This window comes from Choloepus didactylus, chromosome 8 (genome assembly GCF_015220235.1).
Source record: "Choloepus didactylus isolate mChoDid1 chromosome 8, mChoDid1.pri, whole genome shotgun sequence".
In the NCBI taxonomy this organism is placed as follows: Eukaryota; Metazoa; Chordata; class Mammalia; order Pilosa; family Megalonychidae; genus Choloepus; species Choloepus didactylus.
In genome coordinates this window covers 114,457,940-114,474,408 of record NC_051314.1, presented here as the reverse complement: position 1 = coordinate 114,474,408, position 16,469 = coordinate 114,457,940, and the positions used below count along the sequence as shown (strand labels likewise).

At 38.5% G+C, this 16,469-nt stretch overlaps 1 protein-coding gene across 1 annotated transcript in view; it reads left to right on the top strand.

Moving 5' to 3' along the window:
- The window catches only part of PIK3C2G (phosphatidylinositol-4-phosphate 3-kinase catalytic subunit type 2 gamma), a 425,918-nt gene that overhangs the window by 222,362 nt on the left and 187,087 nt on the right, over positions 1 to 16,469 (top strand). The window contains exon 18 of the mRNA XM_037846573.1: positions 915 to 1,009. Coding sequence (XP_037702501.1) covers positions 915 to 1,009 — 95 coding nt within the window. The remainder of the gene's footprint in view (positions 1 to 914; positions 1,010 to 16,469) is intronic.

Here is a 16,469-nt window from a genome sequence, read left to right as displayed (position 1 = left end):
AATCATCTTCAGCACTCTCACACCTAGGAATTCATAAGCTTTCCCATGTCTGAGGATGCTTAGCATATTGAGGTGTTTCTTCAGTTGTGTGTGTTAATAAGTGTAGTACCCACTTTTATCTGCTGTCTGTACTGTGATATAAAATCTGGCTTTTAACTGAGTGTGTGTGTGTATGTGTATGTGTGTGTGTGTGGTGTATGTGTGTGTGAGAGAGAGAGAGGTAGAGAGGTGAGGATTTTTGTATGGAGAACCTATTTTTCATTTTCACAACCTATTGAGAACCCTGGGAAGATCATGGAGGTTCGAATACTGACTGCTAAAAGCAAAGTCCCCACAAATTGCAGGTGGAAATCTGAAGAAGATTCCTAAGGATGTCAGAGGCTGTGCCATTGCTATCTGTGTTTTTCCTGCAGCTGGATATCGTAGAAAACCTTAAAATCACAGTGGGGATTGTGGTGACAACAGTCAGCTTTGAAACCTATAAGTAAATCTTCCAGGTCTGCAGGTTGATACTTAAATACTTGATTTCTGTTAAGGCTGTGAGTCTACATTAATTCTGTCTCCCAATGTGTAGACATACCTATTGCTTGACAGTGCCGTTTTTGTATAATCCAGGGAGACTGTTCATGATACTGCTTTGTGTGCATGTGTGCCAGGATTCTCCTGGCTTGAACTCCACCAGCTACCCTCCCTTATTTGTTGTCCTTGTTATCCTAAAGCATAAATGAGGAAAGGAAACCAGATTTAACAAACCCAAACTGTAGGATTGTGTGTGCTGCTTATCAAGTTATTTAATATATTATTAACATTTTATCAAAATGTGTGTGCTATTTTCCCTGGTCTTTTTCAAGACTCAAACTCCTCTACAATTTTGACACTGCAAAAAATGTGTAAACTAATATCTCTTACTTCAGGCTGTCAAATTTGAATGGAACCTTGAGAGTCCTTTAGTGCAACTCCTACTACATCGCTCATTGCAGAGTGTCCAGGTTGCTCATCGTCTTTACTGGTAAGAATAACTAAAATAGATCAGGAGGCCTTTTTGTCAACTTCTCTCTTTGGGCAGCTTTAGCAGAAGTAGATGTAACTGATATAAACCTCCACTTAAAGTTCAGCCAAGTTTGAGTCTTTGTCAAGGTTATTTTTGTTTATGAGTATATTTTAACGTGTCTTAGATTTCAAAATCTTCCTTTTGAATAGTTGATGCGGTTTAAATCCAATTGACGTTTTAAATCTAGCTGATACTTTTCTGTAGCTTTAAATCACAAGAAAACTGTAAAGTACTATTTGTAGCCATATCTACTTGTTGAAGATTTCAATTATAAAATCTAGTTATAAGACTATGGATGTTTGGGAGGAACTTGTGCTTTAAAAGTAAGTTGTGCAATATTAGTTATAGACAGTAGAATCTAAAGGCTAATGCATACTCTTCCTGTTGAAAATTCTTGGAGCACAAAACTTTTCCCAAAGCATACATTTGGAATCTTATTAGCAGAGAAATAAGACTTACTCAAGCAAAAACAGAATTTCTTCCATCATCACCTACTTGATCTATTGATCATGATGTTCTTTGCATGCTTTTCTTCCTACTTTTTTTCTATTACTAACCTTGTGGATTCAATTTCATAGCACATATTTTTAACAATTACCAGCATCAATTACTGAAGGATAAAATAATATTTATCTTTTGTATTATGTGTATATGACAGGCATCATTTAATGGTTTCAGTTGTTAGAAATTTGATAGAAAAATATTTGGGTACCATGTTTACTGCTTCAAGAAACATTACTCATATTGACATCACTCATTCCATGAAGACATGGAAAAATAAGCATTCTTTAACAAAGTAGAAATACAAAGGTCTTGTCAGGAACCAGTATTTGACTTGCTGCTCATTTTCATCTTAAATGCCTAATATAAAAGACAGAACATTTCCTCTAATATGTTACTATAATGAGATATTAGATATATTGACTAGCATTGGACCCTTCACTAAATGAAGTCTCTTATCAAAGCTCTGAATTAAGTCTTATTCTCTTCAGTTTTTCTGTCAGCTACTGTGATCCTAAAAAAAAGTTAAGTGGATACACTTTGTTGTTCTGTTGTCATATACAACTGGAACTTCATAACCTCAGTGTTTACTTCCATTAGCATGCATTCATTAAAATCAAAGCATATTAAAATATAACATAACCAGACAACTATCTTGATTTAAATATTTGATCTAAAATATAATATAAAAAGATATAAAAAGATAACTTTCATAAAGACATCTTTAAAATAGAATAAAATAATCAGGACTTATCCTAATAAATGAATGATTGTTATACTGTACAATCCTAGCAAGTTCTTCACCTGCTAAAGTGGTGTGAAGTGAAGTCATTTGAAGGGCAACAATGAGTGCAAACAAAGTTGTAAATCAGTATCATACTTACAACTTCAGAATAAATACAGTTGTGGCACTGTTTCCAAGGGGATTGGGAGAAAAACCTTTCTATGTATAATTCTCAACTTTATGAAAAAGAAAAAGGCCAATAACAGAGCCTATTTCTCCTCTCACTGATTCAAGACGGTGAGTATTATAAGAAATAGAATGGATTGTTCTAAGGGCTTATTTTGTGAAAATATGTTAAAAAACAAAAAAAGAATGACAACAAGGAGGGAAATTTTAAAATACTTATATCTCTTTAAAATGTAAAGAAAAATTAAGAATTGGGCAAAATATACTAAGCACGAAATAACATTAACATTATCTACATTTAAAACATGTCTTGGAGTTAAGAAATAGATGGTGGTCAGCATCACTTTAGGAAGTATTCATGCATGAGATGAATTAAAATTTTAAAGATTCAGCTCACACCCCTTATAATCCAATAAAAAAGAAATTCAGGTTTGTCTCCTTAAAATAAAACAAAAATGCAGTGTCCTGAATTAAAAAAAAAAAAAAAAAAAAAAATCTAGAGAGCCATTATCCATCAGCTTAATGAATTTTTTCACTTGGATGAGGAACTTGTTCCTCAAATTCAACATGTTCAACACTGAACCCAACATCTTGCCCTGCTCACCCAAGCCTTGGAGTCGTCTCTGTATTTTCCCTGCTTCTCCCTGACACTGAAATATTTGCCAAGCCTTGTAACTCATTGCCTCCTAAATAACTCTCTTTCATCCATGGCTTTCACTCCTACCCTCTAACCCCCTACTGCCACTAACCAGAAGAAGGTTGCCTCATCAGATCTTGAGTTCTGAATAAATAGGCTTGGAAAAATAACCATTTTGACTGGTTGGCATCACTGTGGATAGCCTTCCTATGAAATTGACTTGGAGTTGCTGTGAGTATCCTTCACTGGAAGGATAAATGTAGGATGTGTGGCACCTATTTTTCAAGGAAAATGAGTTAACAAGAAGCTTTGGGTTTGGAAGTGTGAAGAGCTTTAGGTCCCAGTCTGCTCCCTAACATGTGGTTATAAATAGGAACTGTTAACGTTTGGGGCTCATGTCTAAAAGGCCTTTCTGTCCATGGTATAACAATGAATTATAGAAGCTTAAACTCAGTGCCCCTTTCCATTTGGTACAGGAAACATGTAACTGATAGTGAGGAAAGGACTTTACCTTGGGGAGACCCTAACCAATTTGGCTGTGATGCCACATCACCCAGGAAGCTTTCCATGGCCTTCTGCCCTCAGCCAGGGTTGAATATTGCTCCTGCAAGGGCTCCTGCGTTGTACTTTACACAACTCTACTGGATGTCATTTCACACTACCGTAACACCTCTTTTCCCTTGTCTAATTCCTCTTAGTCTCTACTGACTAATAAGGGCAATGATGTCATACTCCTCAGCTTGCAAATCTCACTATGATGTCTGGAACTCAATAGATAAGAAATCCTTAAGTCATTAAGCTTTAGAAATTTCTGTAAGGCATCAATATTTTCACATACTGAAAATCTCATGGCTCTCATGGAATATGAAATTACTCATTTGCCTGACTGTAAAAGGCACTTTGGTACCTCCCTTTACCTAGCCGGGGTACCTGTCTCCCAGCTTCTGAATATTGGCTGCTAATTGGCAAGCACCCCATTCTCTGAAGAATTGTCCTCTGCCATCATAGCTGCTCGGCCTGAGAGTGGGAAATCTCTAAGCACAATTTACATTCCAGAGCCTCTCCTTGGATCAGATCAAGGCTAGACTTGACCTGAGGCCACGTCCTTGTTAACTCCTTCGCTTTCCCCAACATGCTTCTCTTGCTCCCTTACAGAGTTTTTCCTGAGGAGCACCACCTCAGTTCATTATGTGCACCTGACTTCCTGTCTCTGCCTCTGTTCTAGGGAATCTGACCTAAGATAAGCACTTATTTATTGAAGGTAAATAATTTAACAGTGTGGAAAAAAAAGGAACATCAGCTGCAGCATCAGTGTACCGTGGGGCTGTGTCATAGGTGGAAGAGCGATACTGAAGTCTTTTCCATTGCTGCCTTGATCAGGCTCCACAAAAGAGCAAATTTGAATCAAAATCAATATGGGTAGGGAGCTATTTTATAACAAAGCTCCTTTATAAATTCTGTTACTTAAGGTATGCACTGCAAAAATCTCCAAGGGTTCCTTTCAGAGTGTGGGGAACTATGTGCAGCCTAAGATAAAGCTCCCATTTGCAAGACCCATAAGGACAGGGATTGCATCTGTTTCATTCACTGATATATACCAAGCACCTAGAATGATACGTGGCACATTACAGACATTTAATACATTATTGTGGAATGGATGAGTAGGAAGGATTAAGTTACCGGACCCAACTGAGCATATGCAGACTTTTAACAGAAGGGGGCAGAAGAGGGCTGCTTCAGGATTCATGTGGGCTAGATGCAAAACCAGAGCTGGCAGGACTAGACCAATTTTAGGAGATTGGCCCAATTAGGAACTGGACAATAGATACCAGGAATGAAGTCAAAACTGGCTTGGGAGAAGAATGTGAGCAGAAACCAGGGACTAACCTGAGTCAGGAATCAGGGCTTGAATGGCAAATTGATGCAACAGTGTCTGCTGGCACATTTGGGAGAGCAGCAAAGTGAATTAAGCTTATGGTATCTCTGATACCACAAGACCTTTTCAAGTTGGTATTAAAAGACCATATTTTGTGAGCTTTAATATATGCTACCCACAAAATATGCCCATTTGTTTTCTAAACAATCTGCTGTAAACTTCTTTTTATCTAGAAATTTGTGACAATTTCTCAAATCAGGGTCTACTATAAATATAGCAAAATAATACGGAAATTTTTCATCATGTGATTTGAAGTCACACATATCCCTCTCTCCCCTCCTCTGAAATTGTTCCATTAGTGAGACACTCCTTTAGGTTAACCATAATTCCCTCCCAGCAGTCCTCTTCTGATATGAATATGTGTGTGTGTGTGTGTGTGTGTGTATTTCTGTCACAACATAATGGTTATGATTAATTAGTTTATTTTCCCATTTATGTGACAAACTGTCACTGTTGCACTATTAAGGATAAAATAAAGAATGTTCCTTGTCTTAAAGAAGCTCATAGGCTGATGAGGTATTAGCTTCTAGGCAGTAGGAAAGAGCCCAGTGGTTATCTGGCAGGGACAGAACAGAAGGAACTGACCAAAAAATCTAGCCATTTTACAGTTTTGCCTATTACCTGTTCCAAATACAATTACAGAGCAGAGAGGCAAGGTAGGAATCAAGGGAAAAACAAAGCCTTAAAAGTGCACTCCCACTCTATCAGTTTTAAACACTGATAAAGGCATTCAAATGGATACATAGAGAAGGAAAAGCACATTTTCTGCTCTGGTGTCTGAAATACTCCCTGAAGTGAGAGTAAAAGAGCTGTAATAGAGCACATATGATAGAGAATCAATAGGAGGTTTTCAAGCCTCAATCCTTCACCTTCTTGAATCATAATATTGCTACTGATTCACCTTTTTACCCTTATGATGTAATAAATAATAAATTATTGCTTCATTTTTTATGGTAAAGATGTGTCTTGCTGTCATTGAATATTGATCTACTATCATCATCTTTCATCCTCTTGTTCTTAGAAAAGTATATAACAGATAGAAACCCTATGATAAGCAATTTGATAAAGATAGCTGTTCTCTAATCCCAACCAACCTGAAGAAAAATTGGTGGAAAATCTGTAAGAAAGTTTTCATTTTACATAGTAATCTGTGAAATCCATTCGCATGGTTTTCTAATTAAGGCATAATAAAGGGACAGTTGTTTTTGTCTGTATTATGCCTATTCTATATGATAGAGGTTTTATATAGTTCTTTTAATAAAATTATTTTAAAACACCATACGATTTTTTAATTAATTTTAATGGCATTGAAGTCTTATTACTCTTTTTAAATATGTGTAAAAATAGAATCTTATATGAAGTTCTACCACAAATCAATGCAAAGCCAGAAACAGAGTTCCACTTTAAATTTGCCCCTAGTTTAAATCATTTTCCCTTCAAATTATTTTCTTTTGTAAGAAAAGTGAAGAGTTACAAAAATGAACTTTTTGTGTATAAACTTGGACCTGAGCTGGCCTTTGGGAACTGAACATCCTAATCTGTCCTTCAGCCATTTTTCATTATAATAGCCACATGTGATTACATCACTGCTTTTTAAAATAGTAATCTGATTTCCCTATAATAATGTTAGTCCTCCGCTGGCATAGATTATGTCAGGGATTTGGGTTAGGGCCTTGAAGAACAATATTATACTGTTTAATTACTCATTTTTCCCTCAATCAGACTAGAGTTTTGCTTCAGCCAACAACAACAGAAAATACGGTCAACAAAAAGTCATTCTGATTAGAAATTATCCTTATCTTCTAATAAGATTTGTATTTGACTTCCAAAATGAATACACTAGCAAGTATTCATAGAGTCACAGGACTTTAGAGTTAAATGGGACCATGGTATGATCTGTTATAATACTTTTTCTTTTCCAGAAAAGGATTACAACAGGTTAAATGAGTCATCCAATGACAAGCATCTAACTCATTAAAAAATTGAGATTAGAATCTGTTTTTCATGAATTTTCATTCCTAATTTAGGTCTCTTTCCAATTCAACATCTACCCTCAAAAAAGTACAAACTGAAGAATTCAGGGGTTTTTTTCTGTCAATAATTAGAAACTCATGTAAGTACTGAAGAGATGGTTTTTCTTTAACTTGAAAGCAAAACTGAAATCAAAACAAGATTCCAGATTGAGATCCTTGTATCTAATAGCTCAAAATTGTTGCTCTTGTTAGTGTAACCCCAGAATATTGCAATTATAATTGTTAATTAATAGATATATGTAATAAGCTTCAAAAAATGTGTACTTGAAGGAGTTTGAAATAGTAAGTAGAATCATTCTTATATAGTGTCTGATTCATACTTAAAACACTAAATTTGCTCTATTTTATTGTTAAACCATATATGATAAGAAAAACAATTATTAGTAATTTACTTAGTAGACTTAGTTTGAACTTATTTTTCAGTACACATTATATAAAGCCAAGACCTCCTCAGTATTTTCTCAAAAACAACATTCAATTAAGTAACTGCCAATATGCTAAATGCAATTCAAGTCACCCATTTCACCAAGTTAAATGAGTTAGAGAGCAAATTTCTTCAGTCCAGGCCAGAACTTGGAAATAATAAAATAGAAATAAAATCGGTCTGTGGTTCTCTTCTAAGTAAAAATAACCAGTAAGCAATTGGATATAGAAATCTGGAAGGCAGGGGAAAGATGTGGATTGGTGATGGAGAAGTGGAAGTTGTCAGCATATGGATGGCACTTGCCCAAGCTCCCTCTCTGTAGGGCTCAGGCCTCCCCCAGGTTTGGAATTCTCGCCTGGATTCCCTGAAGCTGGACACAGATAAAGAGAGAAGGACAGAGAAGCATAGGCTCACATTGGAGGTATTTTAGACCAGGCCCAGAAATAGCACACATCACCTTTATCTATATTCCATAGCCTAGAGGTCAGTCATATGGCCCCACCTAACTCTAAGGGAGTGTAGGAAAGTGGCCCAACTATATATTCAGAAGCAAAAGGCTGTTTGATTTGGTGATCCCATAGTGGTCTCTGCCCTAGAGATAAATCAGATAGATGACTGAAGAAATTTGGCCATAAAATGGTAGAGAAAAAGGACATGGTAGGGATAAGGTGCAGAAAAAATAGTACCCATCTTTACATGTATGAATAGTTTTCAAACATCAAAATGTCCTCCACAGGTAAAAACAAAACAAAACTAAGCAACCACTAATTAACTACTCAGCTGATAATCATTGTTTTGACAGACATCCTCTAAAATGTCCTTAGCTTTTATCCAACAATTTTATAAATCACTCCAACAGATTCAACCTATGGGTACATTTTGTAGCCCTTTTTTTCCCAAAGAACTCATTTACTGTGATATTTCTGTGGCTATGATGAGTAACAGTGTTTCAGCACAAGACTTCCAGAATTAAATTCAATATTCCTACCCTCTTCCGTTTTAGTCCCTGTCCCCACCATTCCCAAACCTTCTTTTTTTATATGTACACCACCCTGGATTACAACCACTACCAAGATGCTCGAGGCACAAAATATGGCAGGCGTAATTCTTATCCCACAACCTTCCTCATTCAATCAGTCTTTAATTCTTCATAAATAAGTCTTGTATTTGTCCCTTCCTTTATAATTCCACTGCTAGTCCTTAGCTGGATCTTCAGTATCCCCTTTGTGAACTATGGTAACAGCCTCTTCATTGTTTTCCTAAGCTTCCATTGTTACCCACTCCAGTCCATCCTATAAAAATAATCTTTACATAATATTTATTTGATGCCTAACTCATAAACTTGGCTTTGGACCCTGGGTAATCCCAGCTGGTTGGCATGATTCAATAATTACAGTCCCATCTTTCCTGCTGACAAGGATGAGAATTGTTAGCCTATGAGATGAAATCTATTCTCCCTTAATCTGACTTTGCATGGATCATCACTATCTCAATTCTGCCCTCATTTTGTGTGGCCTTCTACTTTCAAACATAAGATTTTGCTATTCTCAAGTAATTCTCAAGTAATTTGCAGAGCTCTCCAGACCCTGATGCTGTTGCATGTGGCATTTCCCTCTGCCTGAAATGTAGGTGTCCCTTTGACCATACAGCATCCTTTAGGACTCAGCTTAAAACTTCTCTCCTCTTTGAAGATGTTTCTGACCTCAGCCCTCATCCACACTTTTAATATAGTTCTTAGCATATGGAATTCATTTATTTATGTAAACATTTCCCTTTTCTTTAAGCTCCTTTATGCTGCAAGTAGCAGAACATCCTGACTCAGTTGATTTAAATGATAACCAGTTGGTTTAGTGGTTTAATGAAAAATTGATTCTCTCATAACAAGAAATTATTTAGTAGAATGTTTTCAGAATTTATTGATGCAGCAGCTCATTGTTGTTTTTTTTGTTTTTATATATATATATATTTTTTATTGAGATTGTTCACATACTGTACAACTATCCAAAGATCCAAAGTGTACAGTTACCCATGATACCATCAGACAGCTGTGCATCCATCACCACAATTAATTTTTTCAATGTTTAGAACATTTTCATTGCTCCAGAAAAGAAATAAAGACAAAAGAAGGAGACTCATATCCTCCCATACCCCTAACCAACCCCCCCTCCATTATTGATTCATAGTTTTGATATAGTACATTTGTTACTGTTGATGAAAGAATGTTAAAATACTAACTGTAGTATATACTTTGCAGTATGTATATATTTTTTTCCTGTATGCCTCTCTATTATTATAGTGTCATACATTTGTTCTAGTTTGTGAGAGAGATTTCTAATATTTGTATAGTTAATCATGGACATTGTCTACCACAAGATTCACTGTTTATACAGTCCCATTTTTTAACATCCAACTTTCCTTCTGGTGACAAACGTGACTCTGAGCTTCTCCTTTCCACCACCTTCACACACCTTTCAGCACTGTTAGTTATTCTCACAACATGCTACCATCACACCTGTCCGTTTCCAAACGTTTAAGTTCACCCTAGTTGAACATTCTGCTCATAATAAGCAAACATTCCCCCTTCCTTAGCCTCATTCTATATCCTGGTAACTTATATTTCATGTCTATGAGTTTACATATTATAATTCATATCAGTGAGATCCTGCAATATTTGCCTCATGTGTCTGTCTTATTTCACTTGATATAGTGCCCTCAAGTTTTCTTCATCAACCCCTTTCTTTTAAGATGGTTTTGTTCACATGTCATACTTTCTGCCCTAAGTAAACAATCTTTGGTTCCCTGTACAGTCGCATATTTATGTGTTCAACACCATCGCCATTGTCTATATAAGGACATCTCCCTCTCTTCCTCAAAGAGAAGGGAGAGTCAAAGAAGGCAGAGAGACAAAAGAAAAAGAAAAAAGAGAGAGAGAAATAAGACAGCAACAACAACAAAAAAAACTTGACAGCTAGAAAGAAACAAAAGGAAAGATAGCAGTAACCTAAAGTAGGATAAAGAGTCAGACAACATCACCAATGCCAGAAGTCCCATATCCTTCCCCTATCCCCCCCCATATGCATTTAGCTTTGGTATATTGCCTTTGTTATATTAAAGGAAGCATAATACAATGTTTCCATTAATTATTGTCTCTAGTTTGCATTTCGCTCCAATCCCACCCTGTTTTCAACACCTTGCATTGTTGACATTCATTTGTTCTACCTCATTTAAAAACATATTTGTACCTTTTATTACAATCGTTGAGCACCCTAGGTTTCCCTGAGTTACACAGTCCCAGTTTTTATCTTTTGTCTTTTGTTCTGGTGATCCACATGGTCCCAGACTTCCTCTTTCAACCATACTCATAGTCATCTTTGTTCAGTGTACTTACATTGCTGTCCTACTGTCTCCGAAAATTGTGTTCCAAACCTCTCACTCCTGTCTTTTCCTTTCTGTCTGCAGTGCTTCCTTTAGTATTTCCTATACAGCAGGTATCTTGTTCACAAACTCTGTCATTGTCTGTTTGAGAATATTTTAAGCTCTCCCTCATATATAGGAACGACAGTTTTGCTGGGTATAGAATTCTTGGTTGGTGGTTTTTGTCTTTCAGTATCTTAAATATAGCACCCCACTTCCTTCTTGTTTCCATGGTTTCTATTGAGAAATCCGCACATAGTCTTATCAAGCTTCCTTTGTATGTGATGGATCGCTTTTCTCTTGCTGCTTTCAGGATTCTCTGTCTTTACCTTTGACATTTGATAATCTGATTATTAAGTGTCTTGGCATGGGCCTATTCAGATGTATTCTGATTGTGGTGTGCTGCACTTCTTGGATCTGTAATTTTATGTCTTTCATAATAGAGGGGAAATCTTCATTGATTATTTCCTCTATTATTGCTTCTGCACCTTTTCCCTTCTCTTCTCCTTTGGGGACACCAGTGACATGTACATTCTGGATTTTCATTTTGTCCTTAAGTTCCCAGAGATGTTGCTCGTATTTTTCCATTCTTTTCTCTATCTGTTCTTTTGTGTATAAGCTTTCAGGTGTTTTGTTCTCCAGTTCCTGAGTGTTTTCTTCTGCCTTTTGAGATCTGCTGTTGTATGTTTCCATTGAGTCTTTCATCTCTTGTGTTGTGCCTTTCATTTCCATAGATTCTGCCAGTTGGTTTCTTGAAATTTCAATTTCTGCCTTATGTACACCCAGTGTTTTCCTTATATGGACCATCTCTTTTGCTATATCCTCCCTAAACTTTTTGAATTGACTTAGTATCAGTTAAGTTCCTGTATCTCAGTTGAAGTGTAAGTTCCTTTGACTGGGCCATAACTTCGTTTCCCTTAGTGTAGGTTGTAGTTTTCTGTTGTCTAGGCATGGTTTCCTTGATTACCCCAGTCAGGTTTTCCCAGACCAAAATGGGCTCTGGTCCCAGAAGAAAGAACTGTTCAGTATCCGGTTTCCCTGAGGGTGTGTCTTAGAAAATTAGCACACCCTGTGCGGCCTTGGGTCACTGTGCTTTTCTGCCCAGCAGGTAACTCCAGACTGTAACTCCAGACTGGTGTAAGGCGGTGTGACCCGTGGCTGTTTTCCTCCAGGCTCTGGGGTCTGATTCTGAATGGAAGGTGGGTAGCAGAGCTGGGTCCCACACCTTTTCTCTTAGGGAATGTAGACCCCCCCCCCATAGGGAAAGGTCATTAGCATTTCAATGGTCTTCTCTGGGAACTAAAAATGGCTGAGACTTTCTCTACTGAGCCAAAACAGGAACGGAAAGCTACCTTCAGGGCCAGTCCAGCTCTCCAGGGTCCATCTTCACCCAGAACCTCTGTTTGCTTGTTGGGGATTCATATGGACCAGTCCATACTTATTAATTAAAAACCCAGTTGGAGCTCAGCTGTGCTATATTCACTTGCTTGGAGAGAGCTGCTCTCTGGCTCTGCGAGGCTTTGCAGCTCGGGCCTGGGGGGAGGGAGCTCCCAGCTTGGATCTGCAGTTTTTACTTACAGATTTTATGCTGCGATCTCAGGCATTCCTCCCAATTCATGTTGGTGTATGATGAGTGGACGGTCACATTTGTCCTCCGGCAGTTATTCCGGATTATTTACTAGCTGTTCCTGGTTGCTTATTAGTTGTTCCAGGGGGACTAACTAGCTTCCACTCCTCTCTATGCTGCCGTCTTAGATCTCTATCAGCTCATTGTTTTTTTTTTGTTTTTGTTTTTTAGTTACAGTCTCTAGTTTACATTGATTGCATCCCTCCCCCAATGCCTCCCCATTTTTAAAACCTTGCAAGGTTGACATTTTCTTGTTGCCCTTGTAAAAGAACATATTTGTACATTTTTTCACAATTGTTGAACACTAGATTTCACCAAGTTACACAGTCCCATTCTTTATCTTTCCTCCTTTCTTCTGGTGTCTCACATGTTCCCAACCTTCCTCTCTCAACCATATACATAGCTATCTTTGTTCAGTGTACTTACATTACTGTGCTACCATCTCCCAAAATTGTATTCTGAACCACACACTCCTGTCTTCTCCTATCACTCTGCATTGCTCCCTTTAGTAATTCCTGTAGGGCAGGTGTCTTGTTCACAAAGTCTCTCATTGTCTGTTTGTCAGAAAATATTTTGAGCTCTCCCTCATATTTGAAAGACAGCTTTGCTGGATATAGGATTCTTGGTTGGAGGTTTTTCTCTTTCAGTGTCTTAAATATATCACACCACTTCCTTCTTGCCTCCATGGTTTCTGCTGAGAGATCTGCACACAGTCTTATTAAGCTTCCTTTGTATGTGACGGATTGCTTTTCTCTTGCTGCTTTCAGTATTCTCTTTTTGTCTTTGACATTTGATAATCTGATTATTAAGTGTCTTGGCGTAGGCCTATTCAGATCTATTCTGTTTGGAGTACGCTGAACTTCTTGGATCTGTAATTTTATGTCTTTCATAAGAGATGGGAAATTTTCATTGATTAGTTCCTCTGTTATTGCCTCTACCCCTTTACCCTTCTCTTCTCCTTCTGGAATACCAATGATACGTAGATTCTTGTATTTTGTTTCATCTTTAAGTTCCCAGAGATGTTGCTCATATTTTTTCATTCTTTTCTCCATCTGCTCCTTTGCATGTAGGCTTTCAGGTGTTTTGTTCTCCAGTTCTTGAGTGTTTTCTTCTGTCTCTTGATGTCAGCTGTTGTATGTTTCCGTTGTGTCTTTCATCTCTTGTATTGTGCCTTTCATTTCCTTAGATTCTACTAGTTGTTTTTTTGAACTTTCAATTTCTGCCGTATATATGCTCAGTGTTTTCTTTACAGCCTCTGTCTCTTTTGTGAAATATTCTCTAAAGTTTTTGAATTGATTTAGCATTAGTTGTTTAAATTCCTGTATCTCAGTTGAAGTGTATGTTTGTTCCTTTGACCGGGTCATGGCTTCGTTTTTGTTAGTGTAGTTTGTAATTTTCTGTTGTCTAGGCATCTGACCTCCTAGGCCACCCCAATCAGGTTTTCCCAGATGAGAACAGGTTCACGTCACAGAAGGAGGAAATGTTTAGTATCTGGCTCCCCTGATGGTTTTTCTTAGAGGATTAATAACACCTGTGCTTTTCTGTTTGGCAGGTGCAGTCTGTCACCGCCTGTGTAAGGGGGTGTGGCCTGTGGCTCTCCTCCCCCAGGCTTTGGGGTCTGGTTCCGGAAAGGCAGGAGGTAAAGCTGGGCCCCTCCCTTTCCTTTGGGAAGCTATGCCCCCTCCAAAGAGGTCACTGCCTATCAGGAAGTTCTTTGTTTCTTTGACTCTGCTGATCAAAGTATTTTGATTTTAAAATAGCTGAGTCTGTCTTTACTGCAAAGCACTGCGGGCTGAAAGTGGCTGCAGTTTTCTCCACAGAAAGCAAAAGGGACAGAAAAGCTCCCAGGTTCACCCGTCAGCCTCTGGGCTTCTCATCCTGAGACAGATATGTCCCCCGACTCCCAAGGTCAGTTGTCCCCAAAAGCCTCTGTCTGCTCGTTAAGGATTCACTGTCTGTATTTAGCAGTTAACATTAAAATCCCAGATGGAGCTGGGCTGCGGTACGCTAGCTTGTTCGGAGAGTGCTGTTCTCTAGCACCGTGCGGCTTCTGTGAGGGAGGGGCTCTCGGCTCTTGGCTCTCAGCGTGGGTCCGCAGTTTTACTTACAGATTTTATGCTGTGATCTCGGGCATTCCTCCCAATTCAGGTTGGTGGATGATGAGTGGGCAATCACATTTGTCTCCCCGCAGTTATTCCTGGTTATTTACTAGTTTTTTGGTCATTTATGAATTGTTCTCGGGGGGACTAACAGTTTTCCACTTCTCTCTATGCCGCCATGTTTTCTGACTCTCAGCTCATTGTTTTTTATCATAAACCCAGGTTCTTACCATCTTTCTGCTTGCCATCCTCAATATGTTGATTCATCATTAGTCTAGTTCACATCATAGTAATCAGACTGCCACAGTTGGCACCACATCCAAACATGACAACATGCAACAAACAAGGATTGTCCCTTCCCCAGCACAAAAAATTTGCCCATAACCCCCTTATCATATCATTGGCCAGAATCAAGTCACATGTCATCCTGAACCAATCATGTTATCAGATGCCAATCAGGAAAATTGGGTTACCCTGATTGGTTTAGAATATTCAGAATGTATCCCTAAACTGGTCATCTTCCCTGAAGGTTTGATATCTGAACAATGTCAGATACTTTTTGCAAGTGTGAAAGGAAAACAGGTATAGAATAGGTAAAACCTATGTTCCTATACAGGACTGTGAGGTAAATGGCCTTGGACCTTACCATCCATCCATAGCACAGAACATGGCACATAGTACATGTTTACTCAAGTATGTAGTACATAGTTCCCAATAAATACCTATTGAATGGACTGAAAGGCAAGGTGGTGGCATAGAAAGGAGTGAAGTTTAGTTAGACCCCTGGAGCAACTAATAAACAACCAGGAACAGCCAATAAATAAACTGGAATAACTGCTTGGGGACAACCGTGACTGTCCACACATCGTGCACCAGCCAGGATTGGGGAGAGTGGCTGAGATCACAGCATAAAATCTGTAAGTAGAAACTGCAGAACTGTGCCAGGGGCCCTGTCCCGCCATGGCAGACTGAGCTGCAAAACCTCACTGTGGGAGAGACCAGCAGTCCCAGAGTGAGTGAATATAGCCCAGCCTGGCTCCAGCTGGGGTTTGAATTAACAAATGTGGGCTGCTGAATATAAACTACAAAAATAACAAGCAGACAGAGACTTTTAGTGATGACTGACGTTAAAGAGCCCTTTTTTTCTCTCTTAACCTGAGTGGCTCAGTGGAGACAGCCTCAGCCATATTCATTTTGCAGTGCTCTGACCCAGTCCCAGACAGTGGTGGAAATAACAGAGAGATAAAGAAAAATTCAAATGTAGAAGACAACTCCCTAGGGGGTGTATCTTCCCTAAGAGGAAGGAGGTGTGGCCCAGCTCTAATGCCAGGCTTCCCTTCAGAACTCAGACCCCAGAACCTGGGGGAAAACAGCCAAAACAGAAACTAAAGGGGCCACATCTCCTTATACCAGATGGGAGCAATAGGCTGATGGGTGCCACCTGCTGGGCAGGTTAGGAAAGCACAGTGGCTAGAGACCTCACAGGAAAGTCTTAATCTCTAAAACACACCATCAGGGAGACTTGAAACTGAATATAACCCCATTCTGAGATCTGAACCTATTTTGGTCTGGGAAAATCTGATTGGGGTAACCAGGGAAGCCAGATGCCTAGACAACAGAGGACTAAAAACTGCACTGGGAAGAGTGGAGATACGGCCCAGTCAAAGGAACAAACTTACACCTCAATCAAGATACAGTTGAGATATTGTTTCACTTTAAAGAAATATATTCAAGATTCTCAAAGAAATATGCTAAATCAAAAAAAAAACCAAATCAGTGAATTCAGGGAAGATATGGCAAAGAGATGAAGGATATAAAGAAAATACTGGACAAACAT